Source organism: Paramisgurnus dabryanus, chromosome 13 (genome assembly GCF_030506205.2).
Source record: "Paramisgurnus dabryanus chromosome 13, PD_genome_1.1, whole genome shotgun sequence".
In the NCBI taxonomy this organism is placed as follows: Eukaryota; Metazoa; Chordata; class Actinopteri; order Cypriniformes; family Cobitidae; genus Paramisgurnus; species Paramisgurnus dabryanus.
In genome coordinates, this window is record NC_133349.1 from 24,014,864 (window position 1) to 24,032,811 (window position 17,948).

General features: G+C 35.0%; 1 protein-coding gene across 1 annotated transcript; it reads right to left on the bottom strand.

Moving 5' to 3' along the window:
• Positions 1–72: 72 nt before the first annotated feature.
• Positions 73–16,323, bottom strand: plekhg6 (pleckstrin homology domain containing, family G (with RhoGef domain) member 6). Its single transcript, XM_065270135.2, has 15 exons — positions 16,104–16,323; positions 14,841–15,036; positions 13,416–13,559; positions 13,123–13,269; positions 12,736–12,831; positions 12,482–12,532; positions 11,940–12,089; positions 11,743–11,853; positions 9,659–9,808; positions 9,303–9,437; positions 9,096–9,215; positions 8,886–9,015; positions 7,393–7,508; positions 3,614–4,806; positions 73–546 (listed from the first exon to the last, which is right to left on the bottom strand). Exons 1-15 carry the CDS (start codon positions 16,121–16,123, stop codon positions 360–362), a joined length of 2,946 nt encoding a protein of 981 aa, XP_065126207.2. The 5' UTR covers positions 16,124–16,323; the 3' UTR covers positions 73–359.
• Between the last annotated feature and the right edge of the window lie 1,625 nt (positions 16,324–17,948).

The following is a 17,948-nucleotide window of genomic DNA, read 5'->3' on the forward strand; positions in this document are numbered from 1 at the left end:
AAATGTATTAACTATGTAAATAAAACAATAAAGTGGAAAATATTTCATGTTTTAATTTAAATTTTTCTGTACATGGCAGATACAAATTATACATAACTTCTTTTGAAATTACTATTCGTTTTCAATATAGAAATATATAGAAAAAACATGCTGTACAGTACATAAATACATTTAAGCAAACATTATTTTAACTATAGACACAATTAAACTTATATAACAAAAGAGTGTACTGTAAAAGCTGTAAATCCAGTACCACTCTGACATAAAAAAATCACAATATACATTACTCCAAAAATTGTATACACTAATTTATAAACAACTCACATTTACAAACAAGACACTACCTATACACTTTATAACTACACCTCACTGCATTCGACATCCTCATGTTTCTCTGATGGTTTGGCTCCTGCTCTCCGGAGCTCTTGTGAGGTCATTGTCTGATCCAACCAGTCTTCATCATTAAAGTCCTGAAAGTCAAAAACCTCCTCATCGTCGAAACACCAGCCTGGCCATTTCACTTTAGTGTCCTCCAGGATATTGTTGCTTTAAGAGAGAGAATAGGAGTTTATGGATAATTGCATTAGAAGAGTAAGGATTAAGGGCATTTTAACAGAAACTAAATAATTATTTCAACCAAATAAATACTGAGTAGGGTGAGTTGCTGTTATTTTTAAATAAAAGTTATAATAGGTTTTTAGGATGAGGGAAAGTCGTGTAAAAAAATCTTATGTCATGATTTATTGATCAAATCATTTTTTGCAATTATTTTAGAAATTATTAAAGTGTATGTGCAGTGTAAATAGCTAGTGATGTGCCTTGACTTAATTATTTCCCTAAAAACTTTAATAAACATTATTAAAAAAGTTTATTAAAAGTTAAATAGTTAATTAAAAGTTTATTGTTGTTTTAAACTGTTAAAATTATCATGCCTACTGTAATAACTTTACAGATTCTTATTGCATGTGTAAACTATTTGAAATCTCATGAAATTATGATTTATCATGTTTAATACACAAGAGATTAGTGTACACTACACTAGTATACACCGATATGATTTTTTTCGGGGGCGATACCATACCGTTGGCCTATTAGCTAGTTTATTTCTGCATCAAATAATTTTAACTGAACATGGATTGGATCTATTTAACATTCAACTGACCAACATAATAAGAGAGGCACAAAGTAAGATAAAATGTTGCCGATTTTTGTCTTTTTCCGAGATTTTGAAAAAGCCCAGACCGCATAAATTTTCCCGAAATACTCTTACTCTGACCGCATGGCTCACATGAATGAGTAATCTCTCATTCAATTTAATATTTAATATATCATTTAATTTCCCCCCCATCGCACGTCTGACAAACCATAATTTGTAGTATTAAATATTAAATTATTTTGTTAATTATTTTTTTTAATGCTGGATTACATTGAAAAAAAAAATGCAGAATTTCCTTAAAAATATAGTGCATAATTTTTCAAAAAATTCCACGTGAAACAGTAGATGCAAAAATTATGCACTATATTTTTAAGTAAATCCAGCCTTTATTTTTTTCAGTGTATGCAGCAACTTATTGCCTTTACGCAGTTAATTGATAAACAATGGGTATTGGCCTTATTATGCTGATAGATTCAAATTTATCAAAAATCGTCCAATACATATCAGCGGCGATACATCGGTTCATCAGTATAGCTAGTATATATGCTTTATATAAACAGTGCCCTCCATAAGTATTGGGACAGTATGTTTTCTGTCTAAACATTAAAAGGTATAACCTATATTGTGTTTATTATATACATTATTGTGCAAAAGTCTTAGGCCAACAACAGCATTGTTGTTTTAGCAAAGTTTAGCAAATGACCATCCATATTTATGTTAATAATAATAATAATATTGTTTGTATCTTTTTAGGAGACAGTCCTAAAATCATAGATTAGCATTAGAGATTACACTCTAAAAATGGCTGGGTTATTTTTTACTTATAATGGGTAAATATTGGACAGAACACACCACTGGGTTATATATATATATATATATATATACACACACACACACACACACATGTAGATAGACTAATTACAGTATTTGGTTAATTACTAAAAGTTATATGGGCAGTTTCACGGACAGGGATTAGACTAGTCCTAGACTAAAATAAATGTAAGAGCTATCCAAACTAAAAGACAACTTGCACTGACATATCTTAAAATATATATCATCAAAATGCACACAAGTTATGTTTTAGTGAGGCATGTTTTGTTAAAACTAATTATATCAACTAATCCTGGCTTAAACTAATCCCTGTACAGGAATCCACCCCATAAAGTGATACTGTGTGCTACGGCAACATCTTTATGTTGTCAATTTTAAGGCACTTTGGGGAAAGCCTGACTCCTAATGGTCTTTTAAAGAACTAACTTTACAATTATGCAAAATGATGCATATATGTTTTATATAAATTATACGCTACAATTTGCTTACAATTTTCAAGACAGTAATTTAAAAAAGCCAGATTTATAATTTTGAAAAATTGTGCATGACAAGATGAATGGTGTGTGGGTAGACAGAAGCAATAACGCACATGAAACTATCAAGTTCCCCAGCACAGTGCAGCCTCTCTTCACAGTCATATCTCACTGATGGAACAAATGTACTTAAAATGAAAATAAGAGATTTTCCGCTGGACACTTTGGGTTATTTTAGAGCTTAAAGTAAGAGCTTTAAAATGTGTTAAGTAAATATATAGGCTTCTGCGTATGTAGGGGTGGTTTCCCGGACAGGGTTTATCCTAGTCCCAGACTAAAAAGCATGCATGCCATTTAAAAACACCTGGCGCTGACATATCTTAACATATATCAGTGCCATTGTTTTGTCTTAAGATGCACACCAGTATTGTTTTTTGTAAGATATATTTGTAAAATACTTAAATGTCCTAGTATAATAAGGTCTAGTCCTGGATTAATCTAAACCCTGTCCGAGAAACTGCCTCATAAAGTTTAGAAACACAAATTCTTCCACATTTTACAATTATGATAAACTCATTAAAATGGCATAACACAATTGTAACATTAAGAAGTGACTAAAAGCTAAATTTTTTATATTTCATCATCTTCAGTGTAGCCATCTTAGAATTTGCACAAATGCACACTTGACATTTTATCAAGCAGCTTCTTGTGGTCTCTGAGATGCTTTATGATATGCAGTACTGGAGGAGTTCACATCTATTACACATACACACACACACAAATGCTGGGTTATTTTCAACCCAGCGTTGGGTCAAAAATTGACAAACAAATTGTAATTTAACCTATTGTTTGGTGAAATATAAACATTTTCTGGGTTAATTTAAACCATAACGGGGCTCGACCTTTTTTGACCCAAACGCTGGGTTGAAAATAACCCTAAAATGTTTCAGACTAAACAAAATTTTTAAGATCATGGCAAACATTTCAGTCAAGTGTTTCTAAACTAAATGTCACTGTTTTGTAAAAGTGGATGGTCATGCATGTGTACTTTGAATTACTTTGAAATGATGACATCTGCTTTCTCCATTGCATCATGGCACACTTATTTTTTCAGATCTTATTCATCTGAGTTCTGTGAAGCATGCAGACTCACCTCTGTTTTGTCTCATCCGGTGTCAGTTTTTGTCCAGAACTGGTACTGCGTACCATAGATTGGTCTTGCTCAGTCTCATTGTTTCCTTTACTGGCTAATAGTGATGGAGAGACTGAGAAAGCTGGCGAATATTGAAAAGAATAATTCCTCACTTTTGCTTTTGTCTCTCGTTTTCCCAGTCCACGCTCCTTTTCCCGCTGCTTTGCCCTTTGCAGAAGGTCCTGGAGGGGAGAAGGTGAAACCAGAGAGTCCAGACTGGGTGGTGGCGAGGGGTTGGAAGATGTATGCGAGAAGCTGATCTCTGCGACGGAGGCGCTCCTCTGTGCCTTTAGTTTGGGTTTAGTTTCATAGTCAGGCTTAGATATCGTCTGTGGATCTGGTGATGAATTTTCTAACGTGTCATTCCAGAAAACCCCATTGTTGTTTTTTATAGAGCCTAGCTTGAGGACTCGGTGGGTCTCTTGGGGTTTGATGGAAGCGTTGGATGCTTTTCTCTGGTTGCCATTATTTAGTGTCATTTCTAATGGTTCTTTTGCATCTGAATCTTTTCCGAGGCTATCATTTGGGACAAGGGGTTGCAAATTGCCTGGGCGGTATCTACGCAAACGTGGAGACCACACATTTCTGACGAACTTCCCGGTGTCTTGGCGAAACTTGTCATCCTCACTTGATTGGCTGCACAAAGTGTCTCTTCTGTTTTCTTGAGATCCATTATTTGGGTCTAGCTGTGCTGGTTTATTTATGAGATGATCATTTGATAAATCAGTTCTTGGTGTTAACTGGCCAAGAATGCCGTTTTTTATTACAGGTTTATCTGGCAACAAAGTTTGTGGCGCATGATTCCATGTTACTCGCCTCTCTGTAAATTTTGTTAAAGAGAGCTCCCCTTCTTCACATTGTTTACCGGTCTTTCTGTTTCTTTCTTCCTTCTCCGCAAGCTCTTCGTGAGCTCTTTGCTCCACTTCGTTTTCTGTTTGCGTCCCATTTATAGAGATCCTGTCAATTTCCTTCAGATAGGTCTCGATAAATGGCGAGGAATCGTTGTCTGATTCTGATTGGTCGTTAGAGTCCTCTTTGACTTGATTGGTCAGTTCGTTTTGAGTGGGAGGTATCTCTGATCCATTTAACTCTGTGTCATCTGTGGTCTTTAGTGTTTTGTTTGCCTCATTTTTTCTTAGGTAGTCCAAGTTTGTCTATGAAAATCAAACGGGGTAACAATAACATCATTACAAATCCTTTGAATATTTTATGAGAATTTTAATATTTTTACTTTAAATGACATAGACACATAATCATATTTTTAATGTATTTCATAAAACATTAGAGGTGCATGTTTAAACTATTTACTATGTTAGAGAACAAAAAATGACAGCAACATAAACCACTCTTACAGTTGAATAAATACACATTGTAAAAAAACTCCTCACATTTTTAAGTTAAAACAGCTTGATTTAAATAAGTAATTTCAACTTTTTAGACTAGTGAGGAGTTTGTTTGAATAAAAACTGTTGAATAGGCTTAAGTTATTACAACTTTATTTGTACTGTATAATTTATAGCAACTTGTTAAAAAAGATTAAATGACTTATTCATTTAAGTGCATCAAAAAAAATTTTACAGTGCAGGTGGACGTATTCGTCAACCTCAGTTATCCAAATTATTGTAAGAGAAATTATTCTTAATTGTCATTTCATAAGACTTATTTCTTGTGCATCTAATCGCAAGCCTCCGTTGGTATTTCCATTTACGAGCTTTAGTAACTGAGGCTTGAGCCACTGATCTGCATATCTGCATACAGTATCTGCATATCTGCATATTAGCGAGCGAGAATGAGAGCATGCATTTACAGTAATGACACAAAAAAGCCTGTGAACAAGTAGGTCACTGTATCAATGCTTATATAATAAAATTTTTTATATTATCAGCATAATAATGAACAAAAAACCTTGTAAAGTAAGTTTAGTAAGCAATATTTGTATTTATTTGTTGTAATTTTATATTATTAGCTAGTAGGCTATCAGTTTAATTTATTCATTATTTATTTAATACATTCTATTTGAGTTATTAATTCCTGTATTTGTTTTGACAATAATGCTTTATTTACTGAAATTAAACGGTCTCCACTAAAAATAAAGTTTGACATCACCAGGGTAGGGGGCTGCAGAGTTTAAATAAACAAATATTTATAGCAGTGGCGGCCAGTGACTTCTTTTTTCGAGGGTGCACAATGCGAAGTTTGTCACAACATGTATGTAGCCCATCATGTGTGTATTTTCGTAATTTCAAATATGTGTTCTGCGTGTCATGTGAACCTATGTGCATCACGCGTCTTGTCAAAGTGCCTGCTGCAGACACGTCTAAACGGTTTATAATAAAAGAGACGCTCGCGTTTGCCAGATACTCGTATAATCTCATGCGTAACCAGAGTTTAGTGTTAAGGGAGTGTATTTTGTGATCGTGAGCGTCTCTTTTATCATGAACGGTTTTGACACATGTGCAGCAGGCACTTATTTTGACAAAACACATGATGCACATGGTTCACATGATGCAACAAACACACATTTTGAAAACACAAGCAACACACGACACTCCGAACACATATTTTGAATTTGCACCCCTCGGAAGACCAGTCACGAGCTGCCACTGATTTATAGGACTATTTATTTACGTTTATTTTTTTGTTATTTATAACTGCAAATATAAATAATAGAAAAAATACGCTGGATCAGCCTGATCTCACTGGATTTTGTACATATTTTATGGACTAGATGATTTGTTTAAATTCGCATGAAGGGAACCATACAAATACATGTGGTTATTATAAAAACAAAAATGAAACCCCAGCCCTAACCCCAATGCTACAGGGGCGAAAGCAAATCTAACCAAAACTGTACATTTACATTTAGTCTTTTAGCAGACGCTTTGTCCAAAGCGACTTACAAATGACGTAACAATAGAAGCAATTAGAGCAACACAAGAACACAGAGTAGGCTAAACATAGCCAAGGGTTATTTTTTTACAAATGTGCTTGAATAGTCACCTCATAAAATACATACGAATTTCCGTGATATTGTGTTGGCCTGGATAAATTAATATTCATAGTTTTTCAAAAAATCTTGTCTCTACTGCAAACACAACTGCATGGTCCTTGCATACGTGCTTTGCATATACTAATGACTTGGTATTATTTTAGTTGGGGGTTCTAATGGTATTTCATACATGTTGGACTTATATACAATGTTAAAGAGTTGAATTATCATGCTAAACATAGGCAAAGTAAAAAAAGTATTTCTGTCCCGAATACACTTTGTCAAACTTTTCGGAGATATGAAGAATGCAACTGTACTATATAGCTACCCAAAACTACTTTAGGTGAGCGTTTTCTAAAAATAATGCATGCATTATAACATTTGCCAACCAATCAGAATTCAGCATTCAACAGCCCTGCAGTTTAATTTAAGATAAATTAGAATTTCCAGTCATGTTATTAATGCATTATGTCTATTTATTGTCTATTTTATTCATAATCTTTAAAAAATCAAAAATAGCAAACCTTATAATAATAAGTGTCACCTCCCGAGGTTAACACTTGACTTTTCAGCTCTTTTGTTGAAAAAGTGCTCTCTCTACAAGCATTCTTTTGTTCCTGGAAAGTGCCGAAAGCAGACTGCTAAACATTCCATAAATCTGATAAATGACAGCTCGTCAAGGCGGGGCCGGACTTCCTGTCTTACTAGTGTATCCTTACAATCATGTGTTTGTTTTAAGTGAGCGCTGTACCTGAGCATCTCGCAGAGCAGACACCCATGACGAGCAGCTCTCTGGACTGGGTGTTGATAGACAGCACACACTGACAGCACAGCCAAGATCTCCAACCTCCACCAACACAAATGAACCTACAAGCCAGAGCCAGAAAAAGAGCGTATGGGAATCAATGCAATGTAATAAACAGCTGCACATTATTCTAGAATGGAACATGCACACCTTAGGTGGGGAGATGAATCTGTGGTATAAATGCCTATGCAAGAACCAGCCTATTTAGTCTGATTTATTTAAAAAAGCATTAATGCTTACTATATCAAAACATCTTTCTGCAGGCTTATCATATGTGAAAATGAGAATGTGCAGTTTAAAGTTCACAAGATTTACTGGGACAAAATTAAAACTAATATGTGGGAACCTATGAAATATTTATGATATGGTATTGCACTGTTACGTCAACTTAGTGCAGGTCAAAACTTCAAATAGTATGAATTAACTTGCAACACCAAGTTGTTTTTATTTCATGCTGCATTTTTTTTACAGACACAATTATCAAAAACTAGTCCCAACCCTTTAAAAAAAAGTCCACTTACTGTCAGTACTGATATTTGGGACCAACATGTAGCTTTGAGGAACTTATATGTATAGTTAAGTTAAAATATGCACACATTGCAAAGAGTACCACACCAGTGACAGCTAGGGACAATTTTTTGTAACAATTTATAATTATAAAAAATTATTAAACTCTCTCTACAAAAAAAAAGGATTTACAGCTGTGCCTCATCTTAACACTGGTTGGTCTTTGTGCAAAATAATTCATTGCATTATTATTTTTGCATTTAAAACGTAACAGTGTCAGGATACAAGACTAAAGTCTGCATGCATGAGGGCTTAAAATGACTGCCTTTTAAAGGGACAACTCCACTTTCTTGAAAATATGCTAATTTTCCAGCTTTCCTAGAGTTAAACATGTGATTCTTCAGGTTTTGGAATCCATTCAGCTGATCTCCGGGTCTGGCGCTACCACTTTTAGCATAGCTTAGCATATTTCATTGAATCTGATTAGACCATTAGCATCACGCTAAAAAATAACCAACTCTAAAACTGGCGTTATAATTGAGGACCTTGCTGATGTAACATGGCTGCAGCAGGCGTAGTGATATTACACAGTGCCCGAAAATAGTCCCCTGCTATTGAAAGTAACCAAGGGGTACACAATTTAACTACAGAAAAGTCAAGTTTTAAATAGGAAAAATATCAAAACTATTTGGTTAATTTTAGCGCGATGCTAATGGTCTAATCAGATTCAATGGATTATGCTAAGCTATGCTAAAAGTGCTAGCGCCAGACCCAGAGATCAGCTGAATGGATTTCAAAGCGGTAAAAATCTAATGTTTAACTCTAGGGGAGCTGGAAAAAGAGCATATTTAAAAAAAAAAAGTGGAATGTCCCTTTAATTTTTCCATCAGATAAGATCATGTGATTTTTCTAGAAATGGTGGTGAGACTCACAGCCATCTCTGAGCTCACTGCAGTGTATTCTCTCCAGAGGCAGAGGCCGCCGCACAACCTTCAGCTTATCTGATTTCTTCTGAGTTTTGGTCATCAGTAACACATCGGTGAAGAGCAGGACCACAAGCTCCTAACAAATGAATGCAATCGTGTGAGGTTCACACAACAATTATCGATTTACACAATCTTGCGGTTTGTCTGGTCACTTACCTTATTGTCCTTCCTTTCTACGACCTTTAAAGTTTCTTCCAATAATTGCTTCCGTATGATATTTGGCTCCACCCCCCTCATCGGGCTCGTCAAATCGAAGCAGCTGACCTCTCGAACGTGCTGTTGATGGTAACATCTCACCACTTTAATATTCTTTAACATTGCAATATAAGATCTGTTAGGGTTAGTTTAGTGTTTTTGGGTTACCTTGTCTATTTCCTCACTCAGTCCTTCTATCTTGTATCCCTCTATTCTTTGAGCAGTTGCAGAAAGGGCCAGTTTATCGATTTTAAACTGAAGGTAGCCATTGACTGATGCCAGAAAATGATTGACGCTGTTCAACTAAGAATTATGAGAGTCAGCAAAAGAGATCAGATCTTTATCTTTAGCTGAAAGCAAATCCAAATATAGCTTATATTCAAAGTCAAGGTGCAAGATGTGCACCTCCATATGCTGACACAACCATTGTATGGTCATTGTCATGCATCAGTCACTTTGTTTATTACCATTACATCATATATTTTAAAAGACGTTCATATATATTCATCAACACTGTGTCTCACCATTCTTTGAAGTGCATTTTGGGTGGGAAGATCTTCAGTGTTCTTCAAAATAGCTTTCAGTAGAAGGGGGTACTTGGTTACTCTCTGGTGAGGTTTGGCTTGCATGTCACCCAGTCTCATGCGCCCACACTGTGGGTGACTCTCCACCCACTGCAAAACAGATTTTACAATGTTATCAGTAAAAACATGCATGCACATCTGCAAAACATCAGACTGTACAATACAGTACAGTAGTGTAAGTGCATATGCAATGAAAGTTTTAATCATGCATTCAAACGTATGCATTTTTATTATTATGATGAGCACTAGGTCTTCTCTTCACCTGAATTTATTTTAAATATTGAGCCCTTCAGAGAATTATTCACCCCCGTGATCTACCACTCTTGTCAAACCACCACAAAGACACATGATATGACATTTCCACTGTGCTTTGCATACAGGCCACTTGTGCAAAAACTAGGGCTGAGGAACCTGATGGTGGTAAACATTTGAAATGTGGAAAATAAAGTCACACCTCATTCACTATATACTGTTGTTTATATTTGGAAGTGGCTATATTCAGCCCAACAACTTTTCCAGTCCTAACTTAGATCTAGATAATAAAACAAGTTATTTATTTATAGATTCGGGTTTTGCGTAACTTGCGCACAAAAGTTCAAAGATGTGTTTGTTGTCTTGTTATTACATTTGCGACCCTTGACCACAAAACCAGTAATAAGGGTTAATCTTTTAAAATTAAGAATTATACATCATCTGAAAGTTTCCATTGATGTATGAATCTGGAATCTGAGGGTGCAAAAAAAATCAAAATATGGAGAAAATTGCATTTAAAGTTGTCCAATTGAAGTCCTTAGCAACACATATTACTAATGATGAATGATGATAAATTATGATTTATTTATGGTAAATGAAAATGTACTAAATATCTTCATGCAACATGATCTTTATTTAATATCCTAATGATTTTCTGCATAAAATTTTGATCCATACATATGTATTGTTGGCTATTGCTACAAATATACCTGTGCATCTTTTGACTGGTCACATTTAACTAAAAATATTATGCAATCATCAGCGTGCACACATGTAATACTTGAGTCTCAAAACAGCTTGCAAACTGAGATAACAATACATAACAAGAGTAACACTGCGTAACATTTTTCATTACTGTGCACCATTTTTTGTAAATATTCGTAGAGAAAAAAAATATAAAAATTGGCCAAAATGTGTCTAAAATGTAACATTAAATGATACTGTATATAAAATGTTTGTTTGTAAACTCACAGAACAAAGGTGTCACTTATTCGTTACCCTTTCAAAAAGAACACATTTGTACCTGAAGGATTCTGATGGGCTGTTACACCTGTTGCGTTTTGGTCAATCAGATCACAAGTGAACAACGCTAAATTTGGGGAGTAAAACATTTTAAACTCGTCCACTTTCAACCACATTCAGAGGTAGTCGAAAACCCATTTGAGCAGCCAAATAAGACCGCCTACCCTCCGCCTATTGATCTAATGTAATGTACCCGGCACAATGTTTTTAAATCAGTCCTAACTTCTAGTGCAAACCTACAGTGTTTGGCGCTGTCTTTAGGCTATAATTGCTAAAACGAAAAAACGATTGATCTATGCGTCTTTAATTTTTCCAGGTTTTAGCTCAAAATATCATATAGATAATTTATTATAGTATGTTAAAAGTGCCACTTTGTAGGTGTGAACAAAAATGGGCATGTGTGTCCTTTAAAATGCAAATGAGCTGATATCAGCACTAAATGGCAGTGTTGTGGTTGAATAGAGCAGATTAAGGGGCGGTATTATCCCCTACTGACATCACAGGGGGAGACAAATTTCAATGAGCTATTTTTTCACATGCTTGCAGAGAATAATTTACCAAAACTAAGTTACTGGCTTGTATTTCACATTTTCTAGCACTGGGGACCAAATTATAATGGAAAAAAACAGATTTTCATGATAGGTCCCCTTTAAAGGGTACTGACCAGAGACAGCTTTTGTACAGTTTTATCTGAAAGAGTATATAGAAATATTGCTGTATCTTAATCATACAGATATGATATACATTACCGAATTGTAGGCGTGAAACTGAGGATTTGTCTCAATCTGTCTCCGTGTAAACTCCACATTTCTTTTCCCTTCCCAGCAGTATTCAAAGTATGCAGGAAAACGCTCAAAAAACTGTCGAAGATAAAGGATGGGAAAAAACTGGGCATTAGATGATTAAAAAAACATAAATTATTTGTTTATTGTAAAATTCATTGCACCTGTAAAAATCCTGGCTGAAGTTTTAGGGGATCAAAAGGTCGCCCCGTGCGACGGGCCTCCTGTAAAATTGGATACAACACCTCGTGCCAAAAAAGTCTATGTGCATCAAGGATAGATGGAAGATTGGAAAAAATCATGGTGGGGGTGACCTGACCGAGAAATAACAAACAGACATAGATATGAATAGACATAAAGAAGAGAAGAAAAGAATAGAAAGAAAGAAATGGAAAAAGATTAATTGACAGGTAATTGTCACCCACACAGTCTACGCTCTCACAAAATATTTTTCCGTCTCATTGGCACATAAATAACAAATATGTTTCCATTTGTGACATAAGTGGTAAGAGTACATAAGTATGTTGTAAATGATATTGGTTAAACCAAATGAGTGTTCTCAGTACTCTACACATTATAAGACCACATGTCTTCTGTCACGTACAGCTCTATATGGCTGGCATTTAAATATGCTGAGTATGTAACTTTACATCAATTCAGAAATGAGCAGCTTCATGTATACAACAGTGAGACAAAATGCACATACGTATTGAAGAAATCCACATCCGTGACAGTGTGATAGCGCTGCCAGCACGAGCTATGCAGAAATAAAGATGTGCATCAGACAAAGCTTTTGCAACTTGTGCTACAGTTATACATGACAAAACATTCAAATGGCTTTTTGCCTAAACACAAAACAGGTTTAGATAATTAATATGGGTTAAAGATATCTGCTTTTATTTGTAAGTCAGTTGATAATATCAGATAAAACCATGAAAGAAGTGTAAAGTTGTGACATACGTCTTGGGCAATAGTGAGCTTGTTGATGTAGGTGAGCTCAGTATTAAACAGTTCCCACAGCGCCTCCTGCTGGTGTCGCTGGGTTTTTGTCATAGACTTCAAAGAGACAAAAAGAAACTAATGTTATTAATGTTACAAACACCAACACATAAACACAAAATCTATCATGGCCTTTTATGTATTAATGTTTGTAAATCCCTAAACAACCAGTCCCAGAAACATTTCTCTGGACCAGTGGACCTCCTCAATAACCGAAATTACACCTACTAAGGTAAACTGCTATAACATAATTTTTTTTCAAATGTATAGGCTATATCCTTGCTTATCTCCATTCTGCTATCTTTTATTTATTTATCTATCTTTTATTGTTTCCCCATCCATCCATACCGCATGTGAGTGCACTATGTCTGTCCAGCTCTGGTCCAATTGTTTTTCTCCCTCTCCCCATGTCCACCTTAGGTCAGCAGGTATGGGAAAGGATTCCAGAGCAGACTTCAGTGCTTCCACCTGGCCCTGTGCACCAACTGTTCGATCCTAAAAGAAAACGATTGAAATAATAACATTTTTGTTTTGTATAATGCTACTAAAAGCATGCAGACACAAAACTCCCAGCATGGTACTGTACGTGTAAACAGCAAAGAATCGCATGCACATTGGTCACCCAAAGAAACGTGACTTACCTCCTGTGCGACACTTTTGTCAGACGCTCCCTGACTGGAAAACACCTGCATTAACGCACCTCTGGACTTGACAGTGCTAGATGTTCCCCTCACTGTTGAAAAGTCAATTCCTCTGCTTTTCTTTGGTTTGTTTAAGTATGCAAGCTAAAAAAATTAAAATAATAAGTAATCCACATTTGATTGTGACATCTATTCCATGCATATAAATCACAGCATGATTTACACCAGCAAACATGACTCATTATCATCTTTTGTTAGTCCTGAACATTCCTATAAACCAATGACAGACATTTTTTTTACAGAAAAGGGTGTTGATTTGTTTATAAGAATGTGTTTGTTTACTTTAAAACTATTTTTGATCATTTTGCTCTTGATGTTTCTAAATGTATTATGTAAAATGCAAAATGTTTCCTTCATAAACAAAAATAGTTAAAATCTCGACTGTGTCTTCCATCATGTTTTCGTAAATTCATATCTGTATTTCATCCTTTAGATTTATACACAATAATAAATGTTTTTGTTTCTTTATGAAAGTATTCAAAGATTTTATTTAAATGTAATGCTATGTTTTTTTTTCTTTATGTAAATATGTTGTTCCACTTTCTACATTGTTGTTATACCATATTCTGCATCACATTTAAGATTACATTTATTTGTTTATTTGTGATGTTTGCCTGTTCATGTTTGTATTCATCTAAAATACACACACACGCACTCGCACATGTTTTCAGGATTTCTCAATTTTCTTTAAAAAAATTCTGATAATTTACTCACCCCATGTCATCCCAAATTTTTATGTCTTTATTTTTTGTTCAGTCGAGAAGAAATTAATTTTTTAAGAGGATTTTTCTCCATAGTGGACCAACAGTTTACAGTTTAAATTGCAGTTTCAACGCAGCGTCAAATGGCTCTAAACGATCCCAAACCAGTCATAATGGTCTTATTAGCAAAACGATTGTCATTTTTGGCAAGAAAAATATTAAATATGCACTTTTAAACCACAACTTCTCCTCTTGCAGGAGCCAATAGGCACGAGGCAAGAGCCTCCCGTGTGGCGCCAGCGCGACCTCAAGTAATTGCGTAAGCACTTTGAAAGGTCACACACTACATATGTGAAAGGAACATTTGCGTACCATTTTAAACAATAAACTAACACAAAAACATTAATAAGTATCATTCGACATACAACAACGTCGGAACGGGTGGTCCTCTTTCTTCACATCAAAGAGTCACACTTGTAAACACTGAGGCGGTAGTTTCGAATACGTCATACGTGACCTTTTGACGTGATGCCGCTTTTTTAAAGAAAATTGAGTAATGGAGTAATCCAATAAAAAAAGGCATTGATTGGTTTATAGTGACTTTGTTACAAATGAGACAATACATTTGAATACACTAAAATATGAGGTAAATTATAAAAGATACCTGTTGATGACCTATGGTGTGGTATCTGTGTTTCTCTGTCGCCATCTTATGGCTGGGTGATTTTACTGCAAGAACTCCATCAGGGGTGTCAGTGTCGATGTCTTTCTCTTCCTCTCGCTGTCTCTCACTTTTGTCACCAGAGGCAGTTTCCTCCGGGGCCATTATGTCAACCAGATCCGGTCCTTTTGATGGATGGCTGAAAATACAGATCAAGAGACAATATGAAGATTAATAGTCTAACGCGTATGAAAGAAAGGAAGAAAGTGAAAGAACAACAAAGAACGGGACAAAGAACAGGCCTTAGAGAGTCATATGCGATGCTTCATTCATTGATCATATTCAGAACCAAGAACTATGACCTTCAAACATGAAAACATTTGACTTTTTACCGACAGCATGACACATTAACTTAGATCTCTAAACAGAGATATTGTTTTAATACTGTATATATCTTAATGTAACTAAGTCTGAAAGCTTATGTGTTTTAAGAATAAAAATATACTCATTTACTTAACAGTGTTTTAAACGAGCACATCCCAAATGTACACACACATACTTGCAGTTCATGTGTTACCAAGACATAATAAACATGGACTGGAAACACAGCAAGTGTATGAATCATAAATCCTGCACAGATGTTTTGAGAAAGATTTTAAAATCCACCCACACGGTTTGACATCACGCTTTGGCAAAACACCAGTTTTATTAAAACCAAGTCAGCACAGTTATCATTAGCCATCAATGGTGAGTACACACACACAAACACACAAATATAGGTCTAACAAGGGACATCTTGACTGCTAAAAATGCATGAAGTCAATTCAACCCCCTAATTTTTAAATGTTGACATAACTTAAAAAATTAAGTTAAACAATAACAACTTGTTTTTCTAAATGAAAGTAACAAAGATTTATTGCTATATCATTTTTTACAGTGTATAGATTCAAAGAGTTTCAGGATTTAACTTTTAGAACAAACAAATAACAGAGCGCTACGCATCGAACAAAATGCAAACATGATATATACACAGACACGAGATATCCACTCACACATGTAAAAACAATTGGCAGTTTAATCTAAATCAACCACACAAAGTGTGCAGTAAAAAAGTTACTTTCAAAATCTTAGCTGTTTACTTTTCAAAAGTCAGATGTGATACCTGTTTAGACAGGTATCTCCTAACCACACAGGAATCTCCTTAACCACACACATACAAACACACACACTCATACATTGACTCATATTGGGCTGCCCAATGTGTACCTGGATTTGACAGCGTCCATGTCACTTAGACCGGCATCTTTAAGTTCACCTTCTCTCTCTTTTTGGTTTACTGTCTCTGACTGTCTGAGCCCTCCTTGTCTTTCTCTCTCTTCCTTTAGTAACAGGTTAAGCAAGCGAGACAGGATTCTTCAGCTTCTGCCCATTAGATCTCCGGCAGGAGAAACCTGATTGGTGCACCATTGCTCTCTGATGTGATTGATAGCCAACCAGTCGTTTGATCCCAGATACATAACAACATAATTGTTTTGACGGGGATGATGGGTTTGGGGTTCCACTCAGAGAAACTTGTGCAAACAAATGCACACACACCAGAACAGTTGCAGGCTATTTCATGTCTAAGCACGATAGGTGGATAGAAACCACATGTTTACATCTCTTAAGAACTCGATGCTACACTGTAAAAATGATGTGAAATTATAATTTTTATGTTAACACTTTAAGTTAAGCCATTGCCCCTTATTTTTTATAAGTTATGTAAACTTATCACAAATCAAAGCTTGAATTGACTTGCAAAATCAAGTTGTTTTAGCTTTATGCTGCATTTTTTTTAAGGTATCCAATTTAGAAGCAACACCTGGCACTAACACATCATAAGTAAGGTTGTGTCTATTAATAGTTTACATGGATTCAACCACAATGTATGACAGCGTGAAACTCAGTGTTTGGTATAAAACATTGAAACAGGTCAGACAGAACAGAATAAACGTGAAATAAAAGAGAAAGAGAGGGGCCCGTAAAACATAAGACAGGAATTAATTCAGTGGAATAGGAATGCAGATAAGCAACATTGCATAAGATCATAAGAGTCATGCATAAATGTACACAAAGACATAAAACACACCTTTATCCAGGACGCCACAACTGGGTGGTGCTTGCTTAATAGTTAAGTGTCTGATAATGAAATAGTTATAGGTTTAGCACTGGTGGTGAATCAGAGAGTGTTAATATAGTACTTGTGTCTTCAGGGAGGGTATTCCAGAAATGAGTGTACAGTATGAAATAGGAATGGTTTTGTTTGTAACATAGACAAAGTAAATGCTTAACAAATAAGCAGCAAAGTGCCAGTCTCATAATGTGAATTGAATTTCTTTATTTGATTTTTTTATAAAAATACAAAATTACATTTTTATAAAAAAACACTTTTTTCAAATTTAAAAAAGAAACAAAGAAAATAAAATGCTCATTTGTGCATACAACTTCAGAAAGGCTTTAAGGAATTTGTCTTTATACAAAAAGAAATGCTCCCAACCTTCACTCATGATGTGAATGCTCAAAAAAATACACAAATTACAGGAAATTAAATCGGTAAAAACCCGAAGTCCTCCGTTTACGTTAGAAACACTACAAATCAAAAGAAACAGGGCAACTGCTTTCCTGCTTCCTTATACTGTAGGTTAACAAATTATTAATTGAAAACTTTTCATTGTTTCATTTTCTCTGGAGCGGTGACACAAATATGTGTAATAAGCAGTTTAACAGTTAATAAACATACAGCAACATATACAGTATAAACAATGATAATGTTAAATGCACCTTGAAACCAGCTGTATTGTTCATATATTCATTTAAAAATTAATGCTATAAGCACCATACTGTACAACAGCACATGTGAAGGCTTGTGGAAGGATACACATAAAATTTACATCCACGAAAGAGTGCAACTATAGACAGTTCATACTAAAAACATATTGAAGGCTCAATAACATCAATATACCTTTAATCTGTAAAGACAGAGACATTATTGAGTGAATGTTTCACTTTAGATATTAATGTGTTGTCTTATAGTTTCATCATATAAAATTTTTATTTAAAAAATATTCAAAT